Here is a 26,856-nt window from a genome sequence, read left to right on the forward strand (position 1 = left end):
ATTATGATGGATTTTTTCTTCAATATTATTTAATAGTTAATCTTTATAACAATAATAATTAATTAATTTTTATTTTCAAAAATAACTGAAATACCTTTAAATAAAATATTGTAGATTTATTAAACTTATTAAATGTGTGATTTAATAAAAGTAGGTTAATTAAAGAGCGCAATCTTTTTTTTAACTAGGATTGCAGCAGGAAAATTGATTCCTTATAAAAAAAAATTAATATTAAAATGCTCCAACTCAAAACGTTAACAGGGAGTGACAGAGATTATATTATAGAATTGAATCAAAATTATAGCAGTACCCAGAATTCTAATGATAGTAGAGGAAAAGTTGCAAAAATGAGGAATAAATTTCAAGATTTGTTAAATGAGGTATATAAAAATCAATCTAACTCTAAACCTCAATATACGGAGGCAAAATCTCTAAATGAAATTGATTACCTCAAAAAAATATCAACTAATCAAGGTGAGAAAACCTTGAATAATTCAAATTTATTGGATGGACAGCCAGTGTTTCCTAAAAATTTAGGATCCTTACCTCCATTTTTATTAAAAGCATCTATTGGAACCGGTCTTACATCCCCGACTAATCATAAAAATTTAACTTTTAATATAAATAAAACCACATTCAAAACGGAAAACTCTAAGGCAAACATTAATGAAAACAACAATATTATAGCAATAAAAGGCTCCCAAAACAATAATTTGGAAAAACTTTCTGAAAGTGTATTCAGTAATGGTTATATTCAAAATTCTGATAAAAATTTATCCAGCGCAAAATTTTACAAACAAGTTCAAAATAAAATCAAGAATGATTACGATATAAATGAATATAATTTAATCGGAAAACAAAATTCCTTTGTTAATACTACTACCAGCAAAAATAAAATCAATACTGACCAATTAGTTAAAGAAAATAAGATGTGCAATGATTCCTTAGAAACAAAAATTAAAGATTTTAAATTTTCATTTTCTCAACCCATTAATTATATTAACAAACAAATAGATGATGCATCCGAATATAGAAACAACTCTGATAAACTCAAATTAAGTTTTTTTAATCAACCGAACCTGGCAGTAAATTTGCCATTTATGCCCTTATACGTTGATAGATTCCACAGTAAAGGAAACAATATTCAATATACAAAAAAAAATTATCCTTATGATAATAATTCGGATAATTATTTAAATCTTTCTGATTATGCATCAGCATCATCTAAAGTCAATATTCATAATATCGATACCCTTAATGGCCACATGGATTTTGTAAAAACCAAAAATTTCAACACTTGTTCAGAACCAATTAAATTTATTCCTCCTAAATCTATGGTTCATGACACTTATTTAAGCAACGAATTATCAGCATTTAATAACCAGAATGAAACTGATAAAAATCAAAAGCTTGATAAAGAAACTTGCAATCTCATTACATCTCTAGCTTATTACCGTACACTATCCCCGACATTATTGAAAGCTAATTATAATGAAAATACAAAGCTTACAAAAGATAACAAGGCAAATATCTTTGACTCAAACAAAGACAAGAGCCTAAAGCTTAAGGAAACACTTAATGAAGGTATCTCGATCTTATCATTCCCACTTTCAATACAGAATGATATGTCTGCCGATGAGACTTTAAAAGATAAAATTATTCACCCTCCTTTATCTGATTCCCCTCCAACAATTAACGATTTAACAATTGAAGTATATGTCAATACCTCCAAAAAAATTGATAACTTATTACAAACTGAATTAAATAACTCTCCCTTCTGTAACTTAATATCCCCTTTAAATATTTCCCCGCAGTATAAAAATTGCAAAAATCTTGTAATCCCTCCCTTTAAACAAAATGATAAACCGGGCTGCATAAATAGTTTTGATGAAGTCAATAAACATTCTCAATCTTATAAGTTTGCAAAAGAGATAGTCAATTTATCAGAAGCGTTTCGCCATTTAGATGATCGTTATTTTCGAAAAAATGAATTCCTTTCACAAATAGGAGTCTTGGAGAATCGACCTTTATTAAAAAAAGATATTTTGCTTTCCCCATTAGAGATAAATAAAACGGATTCAGAAAATAATTCGAATAATCTACTGAATAACGGGTCAGAGATGGCAATAGAAAATAAAAAGTATGCTGTAATTGTTATTATTAACATAATGTCAGTTGAATTTTTTAGGGGCCCCGAGATTTCGTGTATGCCATTCCATAAAGTATATAAGCCAGTAATCTTGCATCTAAGTATATAATAACGAGTAAAAAAAATTCATGGTTCCTATCCCGTAAGATAAAGCTTTTGAAAGGCAATTAAAGCTATTATCATAATTTAAAATAATTTTGGAAAATGAGTACATTTGCAATAACTTAGGTATACATCATAGACCTGTAAGTCCAAATCAAAGCTGGCCTTAAAAACCGGGCTGGGCTTAATATTTAAAAAAAATACATACCTGAGATAGAAAGAAAAAAAGAGGGCCTATAAATATTATTTTTTACAAATCCTGGAACGACTTTTCTAAAAAATAAATATAAATTATATCAATTAAAAATCGGGCACGGCCGTAAAATGATAAAAATTTATAAGTAAGGGCTGGCTTGAAAAATAAATTAGAAAGTCGAGATTGGACAAACATGATTTAAATAAAAAATTCTGGCCAGGCTTGAAAATTAAGCATTTTTAAATCGCGGGCTGCGCTTTTTGATACTGCATGTCACTAATATAGTATAGTATTCATATAAATTGGACTTTTTTCTTTGAATGATATTGTTATTTTCTAATCTCTACAACCGTAAAATATTATGGATATAAATATATAAACTAAGTTTAATAAAGTGCATTATAAATTTTGAAAAAAATAATTTGGTAAATCGTATACTACTAATGGTCTGCATAACATGCTCGAAAAGAATAATTATATCTATTTCTATGATATAGTAATTATTATACTTATTTTATTTGTTTTTTGTTGAAAGGAGGGGGCTGAGGGAGTGTAAGAGGATAATTTTTATGAGCTAATAAAATAATATTTAACAAAACTTTCAAGCTTTTAATTGGGGAGGGGTTTTCCTAATTCACCCCCTCCCCCTCTGGTTACATTATTAGATTTAGGTATATTTTCAAGCCTGGCTAGTGCCTATTTACTGAAAGACAGTTACATCGATAACTTTTTTAACTTGATAGGGCTCCTTCTAAAAAAAATACCCCTCCCACATAGAGACCACTGCTATGAGAGTGCAATAGTATTTAGCGCTGAAATATCTTTATTTTCACCTATATTTTATTCTTATCTTTTATTTTAAGACTATTTGTCTTTTTTTTTAAAAAACTATAATTGTTTATATTTTCTAAAGTGCTAAAATAATTAATAAGTATAATACCTTTTAATTAAATAAAAAGCATAACAATTTGGGAATAATATTCTAACCAATTTATGAAATCAATAAATCTAAGATATTTTTTATATTCACTGGAAATATATTTTCTCGCCTATATGATATATAGGGAGAGGGTAAGTAGCCATTCAGGTTGACTGGTTATACCACTTTGATTATATAGAATATTATTATATCAATTTATTTTAAAATTAGTCAAAATGTGTTTTACGACATGTACCAGATATAATATTAATTATTCGATTGATCAATCCAATTTTAAATATTTTTTGTAATTAGTTACCCTTTCTACTAAAATATTATTAAAAAATCATGCAAATAAATTCAAATTCTATAGAAATTTTATCCTAAACTTTTACACTATTCAAAAATTGAAAACTTAAAAATGAAATTTAATATATATTATAACCCGTTAAAATTTCTTTATAAAATATTTGACCGGTTAGATGTTGAGAGCCATTTCATAAATCAAATAGCTCAACTATTGAAAGCTAATTATAATAAAAATAAAACAATTTTAAAAATAATATAAACCTTACAACTATATATATATCAAACCACATTCAATTTCATATCAAAATATTTCCATAAATAAAACACAGATTATTAACTTCAGAGCTATAAGCATATTAAAAATTATTATAGATTTTAATTGTGATATTAAAAAACAAGTATGGCCAGTCAGCACAGAATATTTGGCCAGTCAACACCATGGTTGGGTTGATTGGTCCAAAAACCCATCTTTACATAAAAATAATCTGGATTTTTTTTGATTAATGACAATTATTAACAATTTCAATAAGAAAAACAAAATCATAGACGTATAACTCAGGTCTCCACTTGAAATAGTATATTATCTAAACAATAAATTTTAAAAATTCATATTGGGGGGGGGGGTACACTAATTGAACAAAAATATACCATATTTAAAGACCCCAATTTTTAGAATATATTTTAATTGATTGGAAAATCAATTTTGGTCTTCTATCTGATGTATTTTTTATCTAGTTTAATTGTCCGGTCAGCTAAGAAATCTTACTGGACTTTGAAGAGAAGATATCTGATAGCAAGAATACGCTACACAATTTTGCATTTTAGTGAAAAAATTTAACGAAAATTAATATTAAATTAAGTTAAAATTTTTTTTATTTAAAACATAAAAAACATCGAAAAAGGCAATTTTATTATTTTTAACTCTGGGCATATAAATTGTTGAGTTAAATTCATTCCTAATCAAATCTGCCAATGAATTTAAAATAATTTTATCGTTAACTTTTGATTTTAATATAATTTATTTTAATTTTTCCATATAAATTATAAATGGCTTTAAGATAAATGGCAAAATAGTCTGAAATTCATAGTGTGAGTATTCTAAACATGCTGAAATACATTTACTCTAAAATCGAATTCTTTAAATTTAAAAAACGTGTTGAAGAAATGATTTTAGGTTTAAAAAAAATTACACATTGACGGGAAAAACACACTGACGCTAACATTCATATCTTCTTTCTTTTCATCGTGGAATTGGTTCCTTTTATAATTAAATTTTAAAGTAAATAATAAGCATCATTAATATTCTAATTTGATGTTTGACCTCATACATTGTTACCTGATTTTAAGATATAACCTTATCATTGCTTTGCTTTAAAGAATTTTTTTTAAATATTATTATTATTATATATAAAAAATATATTTATGATCACTTTAATTTTATATAGTAAATTTTTTTTTAAATATTCATTTTATAAATTTATATAAAGTATAAGTTCAATATTAACATAAATTTTAATTCATGCATAAATCTTAAGGTTTTGCTTCTCATTATTTTTAAAACTTCATGACAAAAAATATCTAGGTAATTGTTGATACGATCAATTAATTTTGTAATAGTGAGGGGATTGCTTTTGCCTTCAGTGTAATACTTAATAAAATTAATCAAAAAAGTTTAGAAAAATTAAAATTCAAAAGGGGATTTTTTAAATTTAATATATTTATTGTAGATCTCTAATACTATATATACATAATTAGAAAGAAAAAATATAATTATACAATAATTTTTAGTAAGAACCGAATTGGCATAAGAGAAGTTCGCTGTGTAAATGAAGAAAAATTTTAGAAAGAATTTTTATTTACCTCTTTTTTTTAGAAGGGCGTTATTTCTATCTTAATGTGTAATTTAAAAAGTAAATCCATTGAAATTGACGTCTATATTTTTTTAAAAAAAATATTAAGTAAAATAAAATGATCTAAAAAAAGAATTTTAAAAAAACCCAAATGTATAAAAAAGGAAGAGACGAGAGATCATCCACAATAACGGCATAGTATTCTTATAATTTGAGCGACAGACTTTATGCGATATAAGCTCGATGATGTAGTTTCCATATGCACAGAAGGGTGGGGGAATTATTAGGTAGATTTTTCCTTATAAATTTTATCGGAGAGTTTATTGCAAACTTTTGGTTGGGTTACATTTTTTTTAAAATAATTTTGGATTTTGACTTTTTTAAAATCAATATTTTCTAAAATAGGCCTTTATTGAGGCTGTCGAATTATCCAAACGCAACATATATTCGCAATTAGAAAACGTAGTTCCTGAGGGAACTTCGGCAAAGAAGCGATATACTTTAAAAAACTTTAGGTAAAAAATTAACAACGATCACAGGAGATTCCAGAGAAAATTTTAAACAAAGAATATCTCTCAAGATATACAGATCATATCTCCATCCATGGATCTATGCCAGACAATACTTAACTTATTTTTAAAATTCCTCGCTATTGGTTTACTTTTTAGATTTAGGTATTTAAATATTTTTTATATATTATAAAATTTTAAATCGTAGTGTCATTGTTTTAAAAAATTATCAACTTTTACTTATTTTATTTTATTTTGAAATATTGTTTATAATATAATATTATATTCATATTTTGGGAAGAGAGTGTTGTGAAGAATGTAGGGGGAAAGTTAATACTATTTTTAAAAATTACATTGTTATTATATATATTTTTCAACTAATCAAATTATGGTAATTGTTTATCCTGTATCTTTCAATCACAGCCTTTTCAATAGGACACCTAATATTTATCACCATTTGTATTAAATTTTATTTATAATAACTCTATTTATAAAAAGATGGATGATAAGTGTGGCAACTATTAATCAATTTTAACAAGGCAAATATGTATATGTTTAATACCTACAATGACGTAGAAGGGGGGGGGATTCTTGGATTTAACCATTCACCCCTTCTATGGAAAAGATTATAAGAGTATCAAATTTACAGCCAGAGACATCAAGTCTCGTATTTTGAAATATGATAAAAAGTTGATTTTTTATAATTAATGATAAATAATTCTTTTCGAGATTTTGTTTATTTATTATATTTGCTTTTGTGCATCTTCTTCACTCTATCTTGATATAAATTGGGTAATTTTGTATTTTGCCATCGATTTTTAATTTATACTGTTTACCAGAACAAATAATATCTTTATAGAGATCATAAGATTCAAAAATATTTTAAATCTGAGAAAAAGAAACCTTATTATAGTGGACGTAATTGATTTTTGAATAACAATTTAAAATAAAATTGTTTTTAACTTTCGTATATTTTATATATTTTTTATATCTGACTGTTTTTTTTTCTTTTTAAAATATTATTTAACTTATATATTCATTTTTGGTGTGTTACAGTGTTTAAGCATACAGACCAATTCACTTGCTTCTCTTGGTACTATCATTTTTTGCAAGTCATATTCGTTTCTCATAAGTAATTGGTGTCATGATTTTGCTGAAGGGAGGGGGCGGGGGGCACTAGTAGATGGGGTTTTAGGCTCCCTTATTATAAGCCTTTGGCTATATTAGATTTTATAAAAATAATTTTAGGCTTTCACTTTTTTTAAATTTTGAATTATCGTCGTTATTTTAAAAGATTATTATCTTTTAGTAATTTTTCATTCAAATCTTCCCTAAGTGATATATTGTATACATTTCTTGGGGAGAGGGGGTGGGGATGCGTAGAGGAGGGGGGATTTTTATTAGCTTAAAATTATATTTTCCAAAACATGCAAATTTTTGCTATGGGGGGATTTCCCCTTCCTCCTCTTTTGGTTACCCACCTGACGTAAGCACATACTCTTGGAAGGCTTTGAAGTGTCCTTGGAAGATAAAATTGCTTTCTTTCATAATTTCTGCTAAGATATATCTTGGTCTCCTCTACTTTGATTAAAATCTGAAACAGATTCAAACCAAATCTCCAACTTCCCCCAGCTATTTGTTAAGTCGAAAATGGGTTCTACCATCTTTCTTTTTTATGATTAAATATTTATGTATATATTTATTTTTAGATGGAAATATTTTTTAACCCTCTCGGAAATCCTGGATATATATCTGAATATATAATTCCAAACTTTTGCTATTGTCACCGCACCCTCACATCGAAAATACTCTAAACTCTTTCAATTTTCAATATTTTTAAATAAACATTTATATATAAAAAGTAGCCTATACATATAACACAAGCGACTGATTTAATGGATATATCTCACGTTCATGGCTAAATTTTTGCAAAAAAAAATGTATTGAGTTTTGATTCAACCAGTGATCTTCTAGCACTATCCTTTCTAATGCTTATTCTTTATGTTATCTTATCAATTATTCTGAACATTTAAAGGATAAATAATATGAATATATATTTGATTTTGATTTGAATTTAAAAAAATATATTTTTTTAAAATAAGATGCAAAGAAATAAATGATATATCCAACGACTCCAATGGTTTATTTGGTATGTGTAAAATTGATGAAGATATTTCTCCTGAAATTGAGAAAAGGCAATATTCCTCAATTTTGGAATATTTAAAATCATCAGATAAAAATAATGAATTGAAAAAAAGTGGCACCCACCTCCAAAATAAATCCTATAGAGTGAAATTTAGTTCTAATCCTATTCAAGTATTTTATATACCAATTTTTAAAGAATAAATTGAATTGATTGTATAATATATTAGATTTTTAATACTTATTCGATTTCGGAATATGATAGAAAAAATGAAGAAATAAATCCTTTGTTGGCATCCGCAGAATACGAACTTGAAAAAAGATTAGAGAATATGGATATATTTCCCGTGGAATTAGTAAGAGGTTAGTTAATAAATGAAGTCTCAATTGCACTGGTAGTGAAGTTTAATTTTACTCTAGGGTAACATGGAATCTCAATTTTTATATAACATGTGGAATCTCAATTTTTATATAATATTTTTTAATGGTATTCAATTTTACACCAGGGTGTTATAGAATCTTATTTTATATAATAAATATTTTTATATTTACCCGAAACAAATATACCATTTTTAATTTTTTGAAAGTTTAAAGTTATTTGTGCATAATATTATTTGACCATCATTTTTTTGTCAACATATCAAAATTATACATTTTAATCAATTTTTTAATACATTTGGTTATTTTGCATGATTGATTAAAAATAAGAAGTTGGTTAATTATAAAATATTATGCGCATTTTTTTGAATGGAATACGTTACATTAAGGTAGAAATGCTATATATTTAAGTCAGTTAGTTATGTTCCAATTAATCGATTCATCAGACTAGTAATAAGAAAGCTTCAACTATTTTTTTCAAATTTCTGCTTAAAAGCAGAATTTTACAACTTTGAAATTTTCAAAAAAGGAAGATGTATTTTTCAGAATTTTTTAAAATATTATTTAGAATAAAATTTTATGTTATCATAATGTAAAATAGACAGAGTTGTTAAGGAGCGGCGCTACATTTTTTCAAAAACATCTGGAGCGCCCCCTCCTTTTTAAAAATGAGGAGCGGGAGCGGAAGCTAGCTCCTTTTAGGACTGGAATGGAGGAGCGCCGCTCCACCGCTCCTTTAATTTATGGTATAAATTAAATTATTTTTTAAATATTAATAATATTTGTTAATTATAATTCGATAAAAATGAAATTTTATTTTATTTAAATTTATCCATTATTAAATGATGAGCCGAGTTTTATATTGGTTTTTCTTCTAATCTTTTAAATATTAAACATCAGTTTTTCATTTTTATATTGAAAATTTTGTGGAAAATCTTGTAAGTCATATTAATATTCATTTTATAGATATATAATAAAAAATAGTTTTGGATATTATAGATTTATAGATCATAGAAGAAGAAACCGAATTTCCATTTCCATCATACAAAAAATATTTTAAACTTCTAAAAGATGTTGATCCAAATGATCAAACAAATTTAAGGACAAAATGCCTTTTGTGTTTAATTAAAAGTATTTCATTTTCAAAAGTGAGCAGCTTTAATCTAAAAAATCATCTAAAAGTAAAAAATCTTTCTTTACGAAATGATAACTATATTTTTTTTTATTTTGGTATAATATTTTTTTAAATGGTTATAATTATTTTTGGGCAATTTATTATAGTTGAGCTTGGGTTGTTAGATATGATGCTTTTTTAAATATATTTTAATATTTATTTTAATTTTCTCATTACTTGTTCAACCTCCTTTTTTATACCTGAATTGAAAAATATCTTTATAAAATACAATAACCCGCTCCCTCTAGTGCTCCTATGGAGCGCTTATTTAGTATTGCAAAACAGGTCTTAGGGGAGAGGCGTGGATGTTTGTTAGATTCTATAGAAAATTTATTAATTTTAAAGGCTAATAAAAGATTATAAATATTTTGATAGATCATTACTTTTTGATAAAAAAATATGATTTTGTTTCGTGTACCTTCTAAAAAATGAAAATCAAAGGAACGGTTATGGAGTGGCACTCCATTACTTGGAGCGGGAGCTAGCTCCTTTTAAAAATGTAGTAGCGGGAGCTAGCTCCTTTTAAAAATGTAATAGCTGGAGCTAGCTCTTTTTGAATAGGTAGGAGCAGGAGCTAGCTACTTTTTAAAAGGAGTGTTAACAACTCTGAAAATTGAATACCATTTTAAAGAAAAAAAAATTGAGATTCCATATAGTGCAAAATGCCATTATATTAAACACTTGCAATTTGGGATACATTAAATTCCAGTATACACTGCTATATATTTACTTTTACATTTCCATTATATCGAAATATTCATTATTAATCTTTTAGATCAAGGAGGATTGGGTATCAACATAATTGGGTTAGGCATTGGGTCAGAAATTGGTATGCAAAAACTAGGCATTTTTGTTAAAGGGCTAACACCGAACGGTTCGGCCTTTAAAGACGGAAGGTAAATAAGCATTCTCTTTTTCTTTTTCTTTCTCTTTCTTTTTTTAGTTTAGGATTCATGAGTATAATCATTAATTCTCATTAAAAACAATAATATTTATATAATAATTAAAACAAAAAAAAAAGAATTAAAGTTTATGACCAAATTATAGAGGTAGATGGAAAAAGTTTAGTAGGAGTTACGCAAGAATATGCTTCTGAAGTTTTGACAAAAACCCATGGTTTAGTAAAATTTATGATTGGTAGAGAAAAGCTACATGATCTTGAAAAGAATGACACTAATAGCTCTTACCAAAGCATCATTCATAACAATCTTCACTATGACGATTATTATACGGATATGTCAAAATGTGAGTTACCGTTTGAACATATAAAGCACAAAAAACTTCTAAAGTCTGGTTCCTATGAAGATGAATCAAAAATATCTATACTATTGAAAACGGTGAAGGATGATTATGATTCATTAAAATTTGTAAATTCGGAAAATCCCACCAAATATGCAAATAAAATGATGTTTGAAAGGCTGGATGGTTTAAAAATCAAGCACGATCGGTTTCAGCGGTGCCGCCATAAGACTACAAACTCAGATGGTGTTAAAGATTCTGATAAAGAGATTATTTCTGTACCAAAAGATAAACAACTTAGTAATGGTAAAATTGGAAATAAAAATTTTTCGCAAGTAAATACTTATAAACTTAAATAACTAGTCATTATAAAATCCGAATGTAATTTTTATTTTAAAATCATTAAATAAAGCATACGATCAAAGAAAATGTCAAGAACCCTGACAGGAATAGGGACAAAAACAAAAAACCTAAAACAACATATTCTCTTAAAAACTTAGGATCATTAGGACGGAAGCAAGGCAACGAATTAATAACCCATTTAAAACAAAATAAACAATTATTAAATGATGCATTTAAACATAACTCATATAAAAGTGGCTCCAATGATAATATCAATGCATATAATGAAGATCCTCCTGAATCAAAATCTAACAAGGAAATAACTGCGAAATACGATGCAGCTAAAGGCCTAATATTAGCCTATCAAAATAAACATAAGTACCTTCTGGAAAATTATAATCAACAAAATAGACAATACCAAGATATGATTAAATCCTTGGAGGGTCGGGTATATAATCTATTTCTTTTAAATTTATAAGTTCTATAAAATAAAAATAAAGGTGAAGACGTTGGAAAAGTTTTTGAAAGATGTGCCAAACGAACCAATAAGAAATAACGATTTGAGAAAGAAATTCAGCTCATGGAGAACGGAACATCACTTAAATAAAGAACAATATAACAGTAAATTATTTTTAATTTTTTGATCATCATTTTAAATTTATTTTAATTTCGACTTTATAATAACGGAAAACTACGAGCCCAAGACCAGCTATTGAATTCACAAAAAAAAATGAAAAATTAAATGTGAAATTTATCAAGAATAAATTTCACAATTGGTGACCTGCAAAATCTAAGGTCCAGCCCGTAGCTTATTGCGGCCCCTTCCCAATTTTTTTTAAAAAAAAAAGCTTATAACAAAGAAATCGCTAACTATTTTTTAATGTTATGTATCAAATTTAAATATTCAACAATAGCTTTGATAATTTATTACTTTTATCTATTTATTAAAAAAATATCAGATACCAGCAGATCTGACCCAGAACGGGCAGAAAAATGATAACTTTAAAAATCGATAATAATAATAATTAGGAATCACGAAATCATAAAATCAACTTTAAGTCTTTATTCAAAATTATAATAGTAAAAATCATAAAAAAAGAAAATAAAATAAAAGAAAATATAATTAAAAAAATTAATAATTTTAAAAAAATCAAAGATTCTTTGTATCATAAAAATTTGCCTTTTTATACTCTTTTCAATCTTCTTATAACTAATCCTATTCAAATATAATCTTTTTATCACGCGTTATAACAATAAATCCACAAGAATTCTTTATGCAAATTACATATAAAGTACAACAAAATCCAAAAGAAATCTTTATGCAAATTAAATCTAACATTTACAACACCTTCCTACTTAAATTAGACCCAACATTCTGCGAATGATCAATCTTCTTTTGATCTCGACTTATTCTTCTTAATTTTTGCTGTCTTCTAAGTTCTAACGAAGGCTTTGTCGCTTAAAATTTTTGAATTCTATCTGTCGCTTGTCACCCTGTGAAACGATCAGCTTTTTATCGCTGTAAGCCACTGACGAACTTGATACACGCCTGTTTTCCACTATCAACGATTGATAACGATTATCGATGACATCCAGTTTCTTTTCCTCTCTTGTTTTTTGCTAGTCTGTCTTAATCTTTTTTACAATTTATCGTAGCTTGTTTCCTATCCAGACTAAAGTCTCGGTAATAATTGGCTATTATTGGTCAGCGATTAACGATTGCAGCATAACGTCTTGACCCTACTTTCTATCAATTTGCTTGTTTTCCCCTTTCTCTTGTAATTGATTGGTCTAATTCTTGTAATCGTATCTATCTTTCAGACTTCCGAGTCTTCTACGACAGTTTGCCCTTGCTGAGATATCGGGTAATCACATCTAATCTACTTCTACCTAAAATAATCTATTTAAATAACTTCTGAAATATTTTATCACTTTCTTATATTTATTCTCAAATATAAACTACCTAATACAAATATACTAATAAAATATATAATTATACCAACCTTATCCTAATGTCTACATTTATCTCCTCTAAACTAATTCTGCCTTTAATAAATGGCGTAAATTATACTAAATCTTAAATTTATAATACGTAGCAAAATATAATAAATTATATAAATATATCAAATTCTATCACCCCTCTCCCCTTAATGAAGCCTAGACCCATATTTTCATTGAAAAATTTACTTGTACTCATCCTTTAGCTATTGATCCTCATCTTCTTTTCAGCCATGTTACTAAATTATATCTAAAAATCCTATTCTAAAATATATATCAAAACCTATCTTTTAAAAAAATTATCATTGTGTATTTATTTCCTCATGTACTCTTTGACACTCAAGTCTTTAAAAAAAACTGCTGAAATATATAAATCTCTTTTCATACATACGTTGTTGAGAAATCAATGACATCTAATCATAAAAGTTTTCATAGTTACGTTTATGAACAACCTCTTAACTCTAATCACTATGGTTTTCACCCCACGTCTTTGAAGAACTTATGAAATCTAATCATTATAATTTTTCGCACAACCGTTGTTGAAAACTGATATGTATATTTCTAAAGCATGATTTTCCTTTTGTATTATTAGAATAATATTGTATAATTCTTCTTAAATCTTATTCATGATTCAAAATAAAAATCCGATCTCAAATTGAGCTCGATTGTGGCATAAATTTTCTAATGACGAAAAGCCGATTCTCTCTATGAAAATTTTTTGGTTAATCTACAACCTAATATACTAATTCACATTAATCCTTGAGGCTGTTTTATCTCTCGCAGCCCTTAAAATAAAAGTTAAACGTAAATCTTCAATAAGAATTTAATCAACTATTTCCTAACAATAAAGTTATATTCTAATCTTATTCACCGAATTTTTTAATTATTATATCTCAGCAACCTATTAGTTAAATATTAACTTTCGCAATTTATGTTTCTATTTCTTTGTCAAAGTTATTTCTAGTGATCACTTGATAATAATTCTAAAATCTAAAATATCATAGTCTTTATTAGTTTCAAAATTCTAATGGTTTTTAGTTTACCAGTAACTTCTAAATATAAAATTCCGAATTATCACCTTTAAATAACTAAACACAATTATATCTTAATTACTATGAATGTTACCTTTGTCTTTAATTTTAGATTTTATATTCCTACATAAACATAATCTTAACAACATAATTTTTCCTTTTCATCTTTATTTACATATTTTTCTTACGTTCTTCTGGAATTTTTTTTTTTTGTAAATACAGTTTGACACATCTCCTTGTTGTCCCACCGGTCACAATGCGTGATTTGCATTAGACTGAAAGTTGTAAAGGGTCGGTCTCCTCCGCTCTCCAACACCATTGTCACAACGACAAGTTTGTCATTGTACATCAAAACCTAAATATAAAAATAGAAAACAAATATATATATAAAGGAAATTAATAATAATTAGGAATCACGAAATCATAAAATCAACTTTAAGTCTTTATTCAAGATTATAATAGTAAAAATCATAAAAAAAGAAAATAAAATAAAAGAAAATATAATTAAAAAAATTAATAATTTTAAAAAAATCAAAGATTCTTTGTATCGTAAAAATTTGCCTTTTTATACTCTTTTCAATCTTCTTATAACTAATCATAACTATTCAAATATAATCTTTTTATCACGCGTTATAACAATAAATCCACAAGAATTCTTTATGCAAATTACATATAAAGTACAACAAAATCCAAAAGAAATCTTTATGCAAATTAAATCTAACATTTATAACAATGAAGAATATAATATTCATTTACTGCTCATATTTTTAATTTCCCATTGAATTTGCAAAATACAGCCAAGATTATACAAAATAGCGAAATTTTAAAAATTCCGGTTCAGGTCAAAAATTTTAAAAAATTATCTGGGCCGATCTTGAAAATAAAAAGAAAATTTTATCCGGGTTGGTCCAGGCTTGAAAATAAAACTTTTGATCCGGCCGGTCCTGGCTAGAAGAAAATAAAATTTTTTAACTCCTTGCCGGTCTTAAAATTTTGACCTCTGCAAGTTCTTGCAATATGATATAAATAAATAATATAAATAAGGACTTTAATTATAATGTTAAGCTGTTTTAAAAATTCGGTTATGGTATAACAATAAATAGTTTGAGCCCTTTCTAAAAAAAGCTGTACAATTTATCAAATAATTCTTAGTCGCTAGCCAAAAAAAAATTTTTTTTAATTTAATCCTGTATCGAAGTGGATATCTTTCATTTCTTATCGGCTGAAAATATACCGCTTTTGCTGAATTTATTATATTTAAAAAAATAATGATTATTTAATTAGTCGTATTTTATTTTATAGATATTTTAGGGCAAGGTAAAAAATGGAAAATCTTTCAACGTTCCCTGGAAAGCGTATATTCTGAAAATTCTTCTATGCATGATCATTGGATAGATATGGGTAAAAAATTAAAAATTTTTATACCTAGCTTTAAATTTTAAATTTATCACGATCATAGTTCTAAAATTCTTGGTATAGTGATTATTTCTAAATTTTTTCCCTAAAATGAGCATCTATGTCACGGTTTGAATGGGTACCTTATGCATATCGTTTATCAGGGTTAGCAGGTCTGTCAATTAACCGGTCAATTGACCGGAGGAGTATTTGACGGCGAATAATATTTTAATATAATTAACTAGTATGCATTAAAAGAAGCATGTTTATCAATCTTATTAGGTTACAATTTATTTAAAAATATATTTGTATCATGAAGGTATCGAAAACAAGAGAATTTTTTTTTTCTAAAATAAATATATATAATAATTTAGCTAAGTCATGGTTTATTTTTCAATAAATTTAAATTTTATTTAATATTTGGTCTATATTAATTCTCATTTATTCTTCCTACATTTGGATTTATAAATTAATTTTCTTTTTAGTTGTTCTGGTCAGATTTACAAAATAATTTATCCAATTCTGGTAAAAGTTATACATTATATTTTATAAATTTTAAGCCAAATTATTGAAATAATTGGCGATAATTGTAAAATAATTAAGATTAATTAACTTTACAATAATCATAAACTTTTATAGTTAAATTTCAATATATTTGGGATTATGGTCAAACCAAAGCATCAAGTTTGGAAACATTTTCAAGAAGTACCTATGGTAAATCAGCTAAAGCGGTATGCATGTTTCGCAAGATGTCCTATATTACCCATGTTTATAGAATGGCAGGCATTTATTAAGCAGCTGTACTATGTGCCTTGACATAATTAGGAAAAATTTTATTCAAATTTTAAAATATTAACCTCTACAAAAAATCGCATAAATGTAATTTGTAATACTTCTAGCTCTGACGAAGAATTAGATGAAATTAGTGAGAATGATTATCAAATTGACTTGTGATTCAAGAAAATTTGATTTCATTATCACTGACCAATCTCAAGCAAGGCGATTAGATGTAAACCTCAATCTTATATAACGTGTTTCATAGATAGAATGAATCCAAAAGAAAAAAATGAGCTCTATCAATTGTTTGCAAAAGCTATATATGCGAGTAATTTAACTTTCCACACCACTGAAAATCCCTATATCCAAGAATTCTTTAAAAAAATACGTCTTATTTACACTTTACCCAGGAGAAGGCAGCTGGCTGGATATTTCCTAGACAAAGCGTCAGGAGATTGGAGGCGAGAGTTGCAGATATAATAGATAAAGCTCCTCACTTTTGTATCAGATAGCTGGAGCAACATCAGAAACGAGAGTGTTAATAATTTTATGGTGATGACGCCTGTTCCAGTACTCTAAAAAATTTTAAATACTGAGGAAAATCGCCATAAGGTATATTGCCCAGGAATTTAAAAATGTAATTCATGAATTGAATCCGGTAAAAGTTTATTTTGTTAATGATAATACTGCTAACATGTTAGCAGCCTAAAGAATTCTAAAATCTGAATCTATTTATAATCATATACAATGTTATAGCTGTGCGGCGTATTCATTGCAGTTATTCTTCACGATTTTGAAAGATTGAACGACTTCAGTTACCATATTTCAATAATTAAAAAAATTGTAATTTTTCATGAATAAACACATACCAGCTGCAGTATTTTCCTGTAATAAGAATCAACATGGTATACCATCAACATTAAGTATAATTATCCAAACAAGATGGGCATCGTCAATAAAATATATGGAGCAAATACAAATATGTAAGAAACCTCTGAAAGCATCAGCTGTCGAAGAAGCTGGATGTTTGTCCCATAGAAATTACCAATAATATATAAAATGAAGAAATTTGGATGAAAAATTTAAATTTTTTAGCTATACTCCAACCTTTAGCCACCTTATTGTTAAAAGTGCAAGGGATAAATGTACTTTGACACACGTAATCTCCATCTGAAGAAAAAAAAATTAAAGTTATGTTTAAAAAGAGAAAAAATGATCTAAATACATGGCTCACAATGCTGCTTATTTATTCGACCCCCAATATCAAGGGGAACATCTTACTAGTATTACAACAAGGTAGTGGTAATCAAAATATTTTAAGTGATATAATAAATTTCAGAATTAAAAGCGTCATATTTAATAACCAAAATATGTGAAAAGTGGTAACTTCCATAACAAACAAATCAGATTTCGGCCTCGAGTTGGTAAAATACACTTTGCCCACCTTGCTTATTAAGAGAAGTAGCAAATATTTTACTAAATTTCCTAGTTCAACTTCTTCTTCAGAAAAAAATTGGTCGGTTTGGGGTAATAATAATACGAAAAACAGAAATCGATTGAAGACTTCTACGGAAAATTGGTAAGAGTATATTATAACTTAAGATTGATTAAAAATATTAAAGAAAATAATGATATTGAATATGAATCGGAACAAGACTCTGCAGGGGAAACATTAACTATGGAATGAATTTAAAAAAATATTATAAAATTTAATATTACATAGATTCATTATAATATTAAAGTTAATATTGGCGTAAAAAACATTTATTTGAATTTGACTATATTTGACCGGTCAGATATCGGTCAATTGACCGAATCGCATTTGACCAGTCAAATGCATAACCCTAGTTTAACTGTATTAATAAATCTACTTGTATAAGAATGTTATATATAACACGATTATTAATTTTTCCGATTTGCAGATATGTCAAATATGTCGCAAGGAAAAAAGTTGAAAGAGTTGTTGAACGGTAAAATGACAAAAATATGGCGTAAAAAGCATTATTTGTTGAAAAAAATGATATCATCAGGAAAATCAAGTCTTATTAGACGATCATATGAACATATGGACACGCTGGAAGAGTCAGATTTGTTCAATAATGACATTGACGAAAACGATAATATAATGAATGAATCATTGTTTATGGAATCTGGTATGAGCAATGAAATACAAGCTTATTTGCGTCAGCCCATGGTATATTTTGATTTTTTTGAATAGTATATAATCATTTTTTTTAATCGTTTTAACTATATCCTATCCCTATTTGCCTTAATTGGAGCCCCCATCAAATTTAAAAATTGCATATGTTAAAAATTTTAAAAAAAATCATGTGAAATATCATATTTATTTTAAAATAAATTACAATATAAGTTATTTATATTAAATATAGTAAAGGTTATATTAAATTAAAATTTTCATGCTAAAAATCATAAAGTTGAGATTAAGCCAGATATCTTAATATTGATTAATTTGGCTTTCGTTGTTATTTTGGTTGATATTTCTAGGCAAAATTGATAGAATCGCAGCACTCTTTTATATCAATAGAATTTCATATTATTTTTAGTTTAACCTTTAGATTATGTATATTTCAGTCTTTGTTACTTTATTTTTTATTATTTTTTTTTATTGGTACACTTTTTTTCAATAGTTTTTAGATATAAAAAATGAAATGATTGATGATAAATAAATTTTATTTTAAAATTCCGTCAAAAAAATGATACTATATTTAATATCACTTTTTTTTACATTTGCAATTTTAAAATTTGAAAGGTGTCTTATAGGGTAATAGGGGTTGTATCTTTCTTATATCTGTTGTGTTGATAATATATAGAATGGCTATATTAATAGTGAAAGAAAACTCCTACCGGTAAAAGTGGAATTACCGTTGTATCTAAGCGGTTTAGAAACTTGTGATGATGATATAAACGAAGTAACTGGCAATCAAATTATCAATGGGAAAAAAAATTCTTCTTATCATAAAATTGAATTGGAACATCAAATTGAATTGGAACATAAACTTGATTTAAATAATTATATCGATAAAACTGTTATAAATGAGATATTACTTACTTGCCAAGCAACACCTTCATTACTGACAAACACATATATGACATCATCCTCAATTTTAAAAAATAAGAGTACATATAACATAAAGGACCTCTTATGTCCTGTATCCATTCCTCTAAATGATTCCAAAAATGTTAATGTAAATAATTTAAATCAAACTAATTTAGTTATTGAATCAAAATGTCCTTCATCAACATCCCCAGATTCTGTATCGTTAATATCAGAGGAGGAGTCTCTAAAAAAAGATATGAACCATATAGTAAATTTTCATACAATTCATCATAAAAATCAAACATTCCATGAAGAAAACATTATTAATGTAACTACAAATAATAGTGATGATTTTAGTAATATAAGAAATGATTTTGATGTTCGAAATAATGATATATTAGTAATTAATGTAAATATCAAAAATACTTCCGAACAAATTATAAATGACACTTATAATACATCTGGATTAGATAAAGTTGATGATGGATTTTATTCTAAAATCTCAAACATATATTATGCGAATGAGTCAAAAATTGATAACTCGGTTGATGATAAATCTAAAATCGATGAATTAGAATGTAAAAAATCTCCCATAATTTTCCATGAACGCTTAAAAGAAACACCCTACAAAAAGGACTCGTTAAAATTTAATACGGACAATGAAGATAAGGTTACACCAAAAAATGAGCACTTTAGTACAGTAATACTATATTATTATTGTAATGTTTAACAAAGTGAATAATTTTCTGCATGAACTGGGCTTTACCTTCGAGATAGAATGGGCCTATTCATTTTTTTGTTTTTTTTGAGCAAGTTTTTCCCCTTAATCTAGCATGACGGTAAGCTTTATAGTTGAGGTTATTTTTATTAATTTCCTTAAAACCCGCTAGAATTTTTTTTATTAAAAAAATCTGTCCCTAGCCTTTTTATATAAACTAATCCTTAGTCAATATAATAGCTTACAGTTAATCTAGTGTAAATCCCACAGATACTTATACTTTTAACCCTAAGTTACCAGTTTGATTATCTAACCATATTAAAACAAAATTATATACATTATATTGATAGTTTAACATCAGATTATTTTTTTAGATTTTTTTAAGAGGTCAGAGACCTACTAACCCGTTCTGAAGAAAATAGTTTTTTTTAAAAATCCAAATTGTATATTTAAAACGTTGACCTTTGTGGATACCTAATAAATGTTAATCAATTCAAAACTACTCATTTTAATGGATTAACTTTAGGCGACATCAGATCTGAGCCCATTCTTAGATATGCGAGAATTTTTTTCCTTATTTTACCCTATTTCTTGTATATAAACTAGATGAAAATCGAGGTCAATAAATATATATTTGTAAATTTCCTGATATGCCAGTTTATTCTTTTTTAAATTGTTCTAAACAATTAAAATTAGGTCTAAAGTAATAGGCTACATAATCTTTTAAATTTAGGGTTCCTATAAATATAGAAATAAAGAAGAAATATTTGGATTGATTTGGAAATAAGAAGTTTCATTTATAAATTATTTAGAGGGGATCAGGGATAATTGGCCATATTTTTGCTCTTGACAGATAAAAGATTTAATGACTGCTTTTAATCAAATAAATTTAATATAAATGTGTAGACTAAACGTTAATTGATAAAATAAAATTAAAATCGTTATATCTCTAATAGTTTTTTATCTAGATCATTTTGAGTTGAAGTTATTTTCTAGCCAGCCATATATCCGGATTTGATTGGCCATACTCTATTTTCAAAACAATTTATCCCTAATATGTATTGCTACTAAACGGCACAATGGAATTACGATTTTAGTCAAAATAATATTACACAAGCCTCGAGGTTTTGTTAATAGATGTCTAAACCTTTGCCAACTATGAACAAAATCTCCAGACTTCCTTACTAAATTATATTTATAAATTATTCATCATACGTTTTTGCTAAATCAGAATATTAGATTAATTTTTAATCTATTATTTATTGTGGTTTAAGATGTACATTTATGATTTTTTTAGGCCAGACTTTAAAAAAATAATTGATAAAATTACATTTAAGAATATATCTTTCCAGGCTCTATCTCATTTATACCCGATTTCGATACAAATAATTTCAATGGATATAATTTTATTTTTTATAGGATGATGATCCATTGCTAAACTTATTCGAAAAATCTGATTTTTCATTATCAGACGAAATTATTGGTATGCTTGAAAGTCGTTTGAATCCTATATTAGGTACAAATTATTAGAATAGAATATATGGTAATCATTTGACGGTAATTATTTCTTGGCTTTATTTAAAATAATAGGCGTTATATAAAACGTTATGTCACTTATTTTAATGGCGGGATGGGGGGGGGGGATAAATTCCTCATTATTCAATCTAATTAATTATACAATTTTGAATTTGAGGTATTTCATCTGTAATAAAATATTGTTTTAATTTGAGAAAATATACTTAATAATAACTAAATTACTTTTATTCGTGATTTTAAAATAGTATTCCATAATCTATACATTGTAATACGTTGAATTGTTATGAAACATTTAATTATGGGAAAAGACGATAAACAAATGATTGTAATTTGACCCTATTTATATATGTTATGTAATAGTATATATTAGAATTTACAATCCCAAAATACACGAGTGTATAATTAATTATAGATGTATAATAAAAACCAGATAGCAAACATCCCTATGCTCAGCGTCTACATGAGTGAAGGGAGAGGGGTAGGAAGAGTTTGCATCCAATTTTTTTAAGGGGGGGGGGGTGTAGGAGGTAGGATAAATTTATTGGTTATCTATTAAATTTTTAGATGAAAAAGGGCAAAATGTATTGATGTAAAAATAATACTTTTATTATAGACCTAACCTATTATAATACAATGATATTGCTAAACATCGACCAAATCTATATTTTCCAAATAAAACTATTTTGGGGTAACTTTCTGCTATCCTTTTAAATTTAGAGATTCTATCAGTAATATATATGCCGAACAATTCACTATAATAATTCAATCATTGTAAATGTGGGGTTTTTTAATAGAATTCATGTTCCAAAAATTAACCCTTTTACGTGCACAATATTTTGATTCAGGCGTCTTAATATTTTTCTGGATTAAATATTGAGTTAGCCGTTTTTAAAAATTATCTCAAATCGAAGCGTTTAACAACACTAGATTTACATAAAATCATATGTATAAAATTTTTATAATTTTATGTCAATTAACATAATTAATTAATTTTTCTTTGGAATTGTAATTTATATATATCATAGTTAGACCTACAAAAATTCGAATCGAATAATTGCATTATTCGTTTTCGATTCGTATTTTCGAATCGAATAGTAGAATTATATTCGATTCGATTCGAAAATTTTATTTAACCATAAATAAAAAAGATCGAATATTAAATTTATTTTGTAAAATTTAACACGAAGGAATGATAAATAGAAACATACATATAGTATATATATAATGCAGAAAAATCAATATATCAAGAAAAATCTGATAACAACCAATTTTTTAAACACAAAGTTTTTTGGATTGTATCCTCTTTAAATGACATTCTATATTTACTAACCATATGCGTTCCAACAGAAAAGAGCTGCTCACATGGGATAGAAGATCCTTGTATATTTAATATGTTTCTTGCCATTTTAGATAAAACGGGAAATGATCTCCATGTATAGTTTCCACCATTCTAGTGGGTTTTTATTTGATGTGATTCTCGCTTCTTTTAAATAGATTTTAACTTTGGAAATTGGTAAGACATTTTGTTTAAAAATTACATCCATATTTGATTGTATTAAAGGTTGACAGACTGATACATTATATTTTACTTTATAATTATCAGAGACCTGCAGAAGGTACCATTTGTACGGCCCGGCCCAGATTAAAAAATTTTCGACCCGGCCTGGATTTTTTTTTCAAAATTTTTTACGGCCCGGCCCGGGTTTAAAAATTTTAGGCCCGGCCCGGATATTTAAAAAAAAATTTTAATGGGGGGAACGGCCCCGACTGTTTTTTAAAAATTTTTTTAGGCCCGGCTCGGAATTCTTTAAAATTATATTTGACCTGGTATATACAAAAAATTGATTATTTCGTATATTATCATATTTTTCGGCGAATTTTATCATTTAATAAGCGTATATTAGGCTAATGTTGTTAAACGGCTCGTTTTGAGCCGATTTTTAAAAACGGCTAACTCAATATTTTCGCCTGAAAAATATTGAGTTAGCCTCGAAATTTCGATACTATATGTCTAGACCTTCTCCTTCTATGAGCAAAATTTTCAGGCTTGCATAATATTTTTCTGGATAAAAAACTGAAGCCGTTTTTAAAAATCGGCTCAAAACGAGCCGTTTTAACAACACTAACATATTATTTATTTTTAATCTAAACAGATATTTAGTATATTACAAATTGATACTATAAAAAATTTGTGTAAATAATATTTTGAGATATGTATTTATAAAAAAAAAATGATATTTTAATTAATAAAAAATATAACATATATTATATGTTATATAATAATGTATTTAATCCTTTGCGTATTTATTCCATGGCAGGAAAACTATAATTTTATTATGTAATAGATACTATGAGTGTTAGCTAGTGTTAACTTTCACCAAACATTACTTTAATCATAACTAAATATAATCATTATAACCATATCTAATTGACGAATATAATAATTAATGTTCTATAAATTTTAAAAAAAAATACGGCCCGGCCCGGGTATTTTAAAAAAAAAATTTTCAAGCCCAACCCGGCCCGGGTTTTTAAAAAAAAAAATTTTCAGGCCCGGCACGGGTATTTAAAAAATTTAAAATATGGCCCGGCCCTGGTACCTTGGCTTGGCCGGGCTTGCAGGTCTCTGATAATTATCAAACATTTTCTTAAAATTATTTAATATAATTGAAATGTTGATATTATAAGAAGGAGGTAGGCATTCAAAAAACTCTAATTTAAGTCTAGGATCTAATATAGCAGATATAATGGTTTCCAAATTTGTTATATAATTTTTTGTTGAGCATAAATTGCGTTTATGAGTGTATCATCAAAGAGACTTAAGTGCGCAATTAATGAAATATAAAATGGAATGACCATATTAAGGGTAGGATAGGTTTTCCCTGATATAGCAACAGTAAAATCATAAAATGTTTTCAAGTTTGCATGTATTCTTTCTAATGTGACCCATTCATCCTACATTAACAAATAAAAATTAGCATTTAATATAGATAAATACTTCACTTAGTTGTTTCTCTTCAATAATAGATGCATCATAACTATTAATAATAACATGATCAATGGCTTTTCTCATTGTTATTGCTCTTTCTATCATAAAATATGAGCTATTCCACCTGATAGGTGTATCTAATTTTAACTTTAAATATTTAATAGATGGATTTTGAGAATTACAAAATTCTTTCATCATAGCAATTTTCTTAAAAAATTTCGGATGCTTCTTATAATGTATCTTAATTTCATTAATTGCTCATCTATTTGTTTTATTTTTTCTTGAATAACAAGATTTAAAACATGTGCAAAACAACGAATATGTGCAATTTTTGATCTGGGATTTTTAATTTGAGGGTATTTATAAAGTTAATGTTTGATGTGGCATTGTGACATGTAATAGCTGTTGACTTTATATCTATGTTATAATTATTAATGATTCTATAAAATGTTTTATATATGCTTTCCCCAGAATGGGAATTTGTAAATGGAACAATGTCTAATAATATAGATTTTAGTACCCATTCATCATCAATGTAATGGCAGGTTAACCCTAATAATGGGACATTTGTTGGACTTGACCAAATATCTATTGTAAAATTTATTTGAGTTTTTGAATTGTTTATCATTAATTTAATATTTTTGAATTCATTATTAAAAGATTCATTTATATATTGCTTCATTGTAGGAATTGAACATATTTTAATGTTAGGATTTAATGCATTAACAAAACATTTAAATTCATTTGTTGCAAGGATTTTAAATGGGATATTAGATTTGATCAAAAATTTTAATAAATGATATTTGATATCATTATTGTTGTACATATGATTATTATTTGAATCATTAATAAAATATGACTCAATAAATTTATTATTATAGGACTTTTGATGGAATCGTTTGTTATGATTAATTAAAGCTGAAGTAGTTTTTTTTACATTTAATTTCGACTCGACAAATCTTACATCTAGCAGTTTCTGTCGATGCTTGGTAAATATAATGTTTCCATATATCTGCATTTTTCTATCCTCCTCCAGACTGTAAAAAATTTGATGTGAATGAACATTCACTTTGTTCTCCAAAGCTTTCTGATTCAGAAATATCAATTATACCACTGTGTTGAACATCTATTTAATAAATTAAATATTATTATAAAATTTATAGCATGGCCAAAAGTGCAATAGGTTAGTCAGTAAAATTTATGTAAAATCATCAGATCTTATAATTATCATATCAGAATTTTATGTATAATAGAATAAATTAAAGCTTGATTGTTGTACATAAATAATATAAAATATTTTAAACTATACTCCAAAGTTTATAGAGTCACTTATAAAATATTTTTTAAATGCTCATAAAATTTATAAATTATCCCCAAATGTAGAGATGTTTTTAAAAAATTTTATTGGGAAAAGAAACAAGAATATAATATTATATAGATAATATAAATTTTAGTGAATTTTGATTCATATTAAAGTTTTAGATTATTTGATTTGGGAAATAAGAATTTCCTACATTAAATATTATTATAAAATTTATTGCATGGCCAAAAGAAAATAAGAATGTTTAACAAAATAATTAAGATATTAATTTATAAAATCTTAACATTAAATGGATGATGATAAATTTAGATGTTAATAATACTAATTAAATTAGTTTATAATTAAATTTTTATTACCTAAATATGAAAAAATAGATCTATTACAAATATTTATAAATGTAATATTTCATATTTATTATAAAATTCTTAAACAAATTTAATGTCTAATTTAGTTTATTTAGCTTCATAAATTTATAAATTGCTTTGATTTAATTATTAAAATAATCATTTTAACATATAAGATAATTAAGATAATAATTTAAAAAATCATTAAATATATAGTGATTAATTTTATATTGAAATAAGAATGGTTAACAAAAGGATAATTAAAATATTAATTTATAAAATATTATCATTAAATGGATGATGATAAATTTAGATGTTAATACTAATTAAATTAGTTTATAATTAAATTTTTTTTACCTAAATATGAAAAAATAGGTCTT

General features: G+C 26.2%; 1 protein-coding gene across 1 annotated transcript; it reads left to right on the top strand.

Annotated features, from left to right (window-relative positions):
* The first annotated feature begins 236 nt into the window (after positions 1-236).
* On the top strand, positions 237-21,816 carry LOC135928895 (uncharacterized protein MAL13P1.304-like). The gene is made up of 11 exons (XM_065465352.1): positions 237-2,222; positions 5,931-6,040; positions 8,137-8,350; positions 8,407-8,539; positions 10,504-10,624; positions 10,750-11,302; positions 11,380-11,757; positions 11,810-11,930; positions 18,433-18,704; positions 19,342-20,238; positions 21,706-21,816. Exons 1-11 carry the CDS (start codon positions 237-239, stop codon positions 21,814-21,816), a joined length of 4,896 nt encoding a protein of 1,631 aa, XP_065321424.1.
* Positions 21,817-26,856: the final 5,040 nt, after the last annotated feature.

This window comes from Gordionus sp. m RMFG-2023, chromosome 1 (genome assembly GCF_954871325.1).
Source record: "Gordionus sp. m RMFG-2023 chromosome 1, tfGorSpeb1-WG-v2, whole genome shotgun sequence".
Taxonomy (NCBI): Eukaryota; Metazoa; Nematomorpha; class Gordioida; order Chordodea; family Parachordodidae; genus Gordionus; species Gordionus sp. m RMFG-2023.

What these genes read in the sequence shown, in the direction of transcription:
- LOC135928895 (XM_065465352.1), top strand. Translation starts at nt 237, where the DNA reads ATGCTCCAACTCAAAACGTTAACAGGGAGTGACAGAGATTATATTATA. An exon ending in TTAAATCCTTGGAGGGTCGG is followed by an intron (nt 11,758 to 11,809) that starts GTATATAATCTA and finishes ATAAAAATAAAG; the next exon opens with GTGAAGACGTTGGAAAAGTT. An exon ending in ATACGGACAATGAAGATAAG is followed by an intron (nt 20,239 to 21,705) that starts GTTACACCAAAA and finishes TATTTTTTATAG; the next exon opens with GATGATGATCCATTGCTAAA.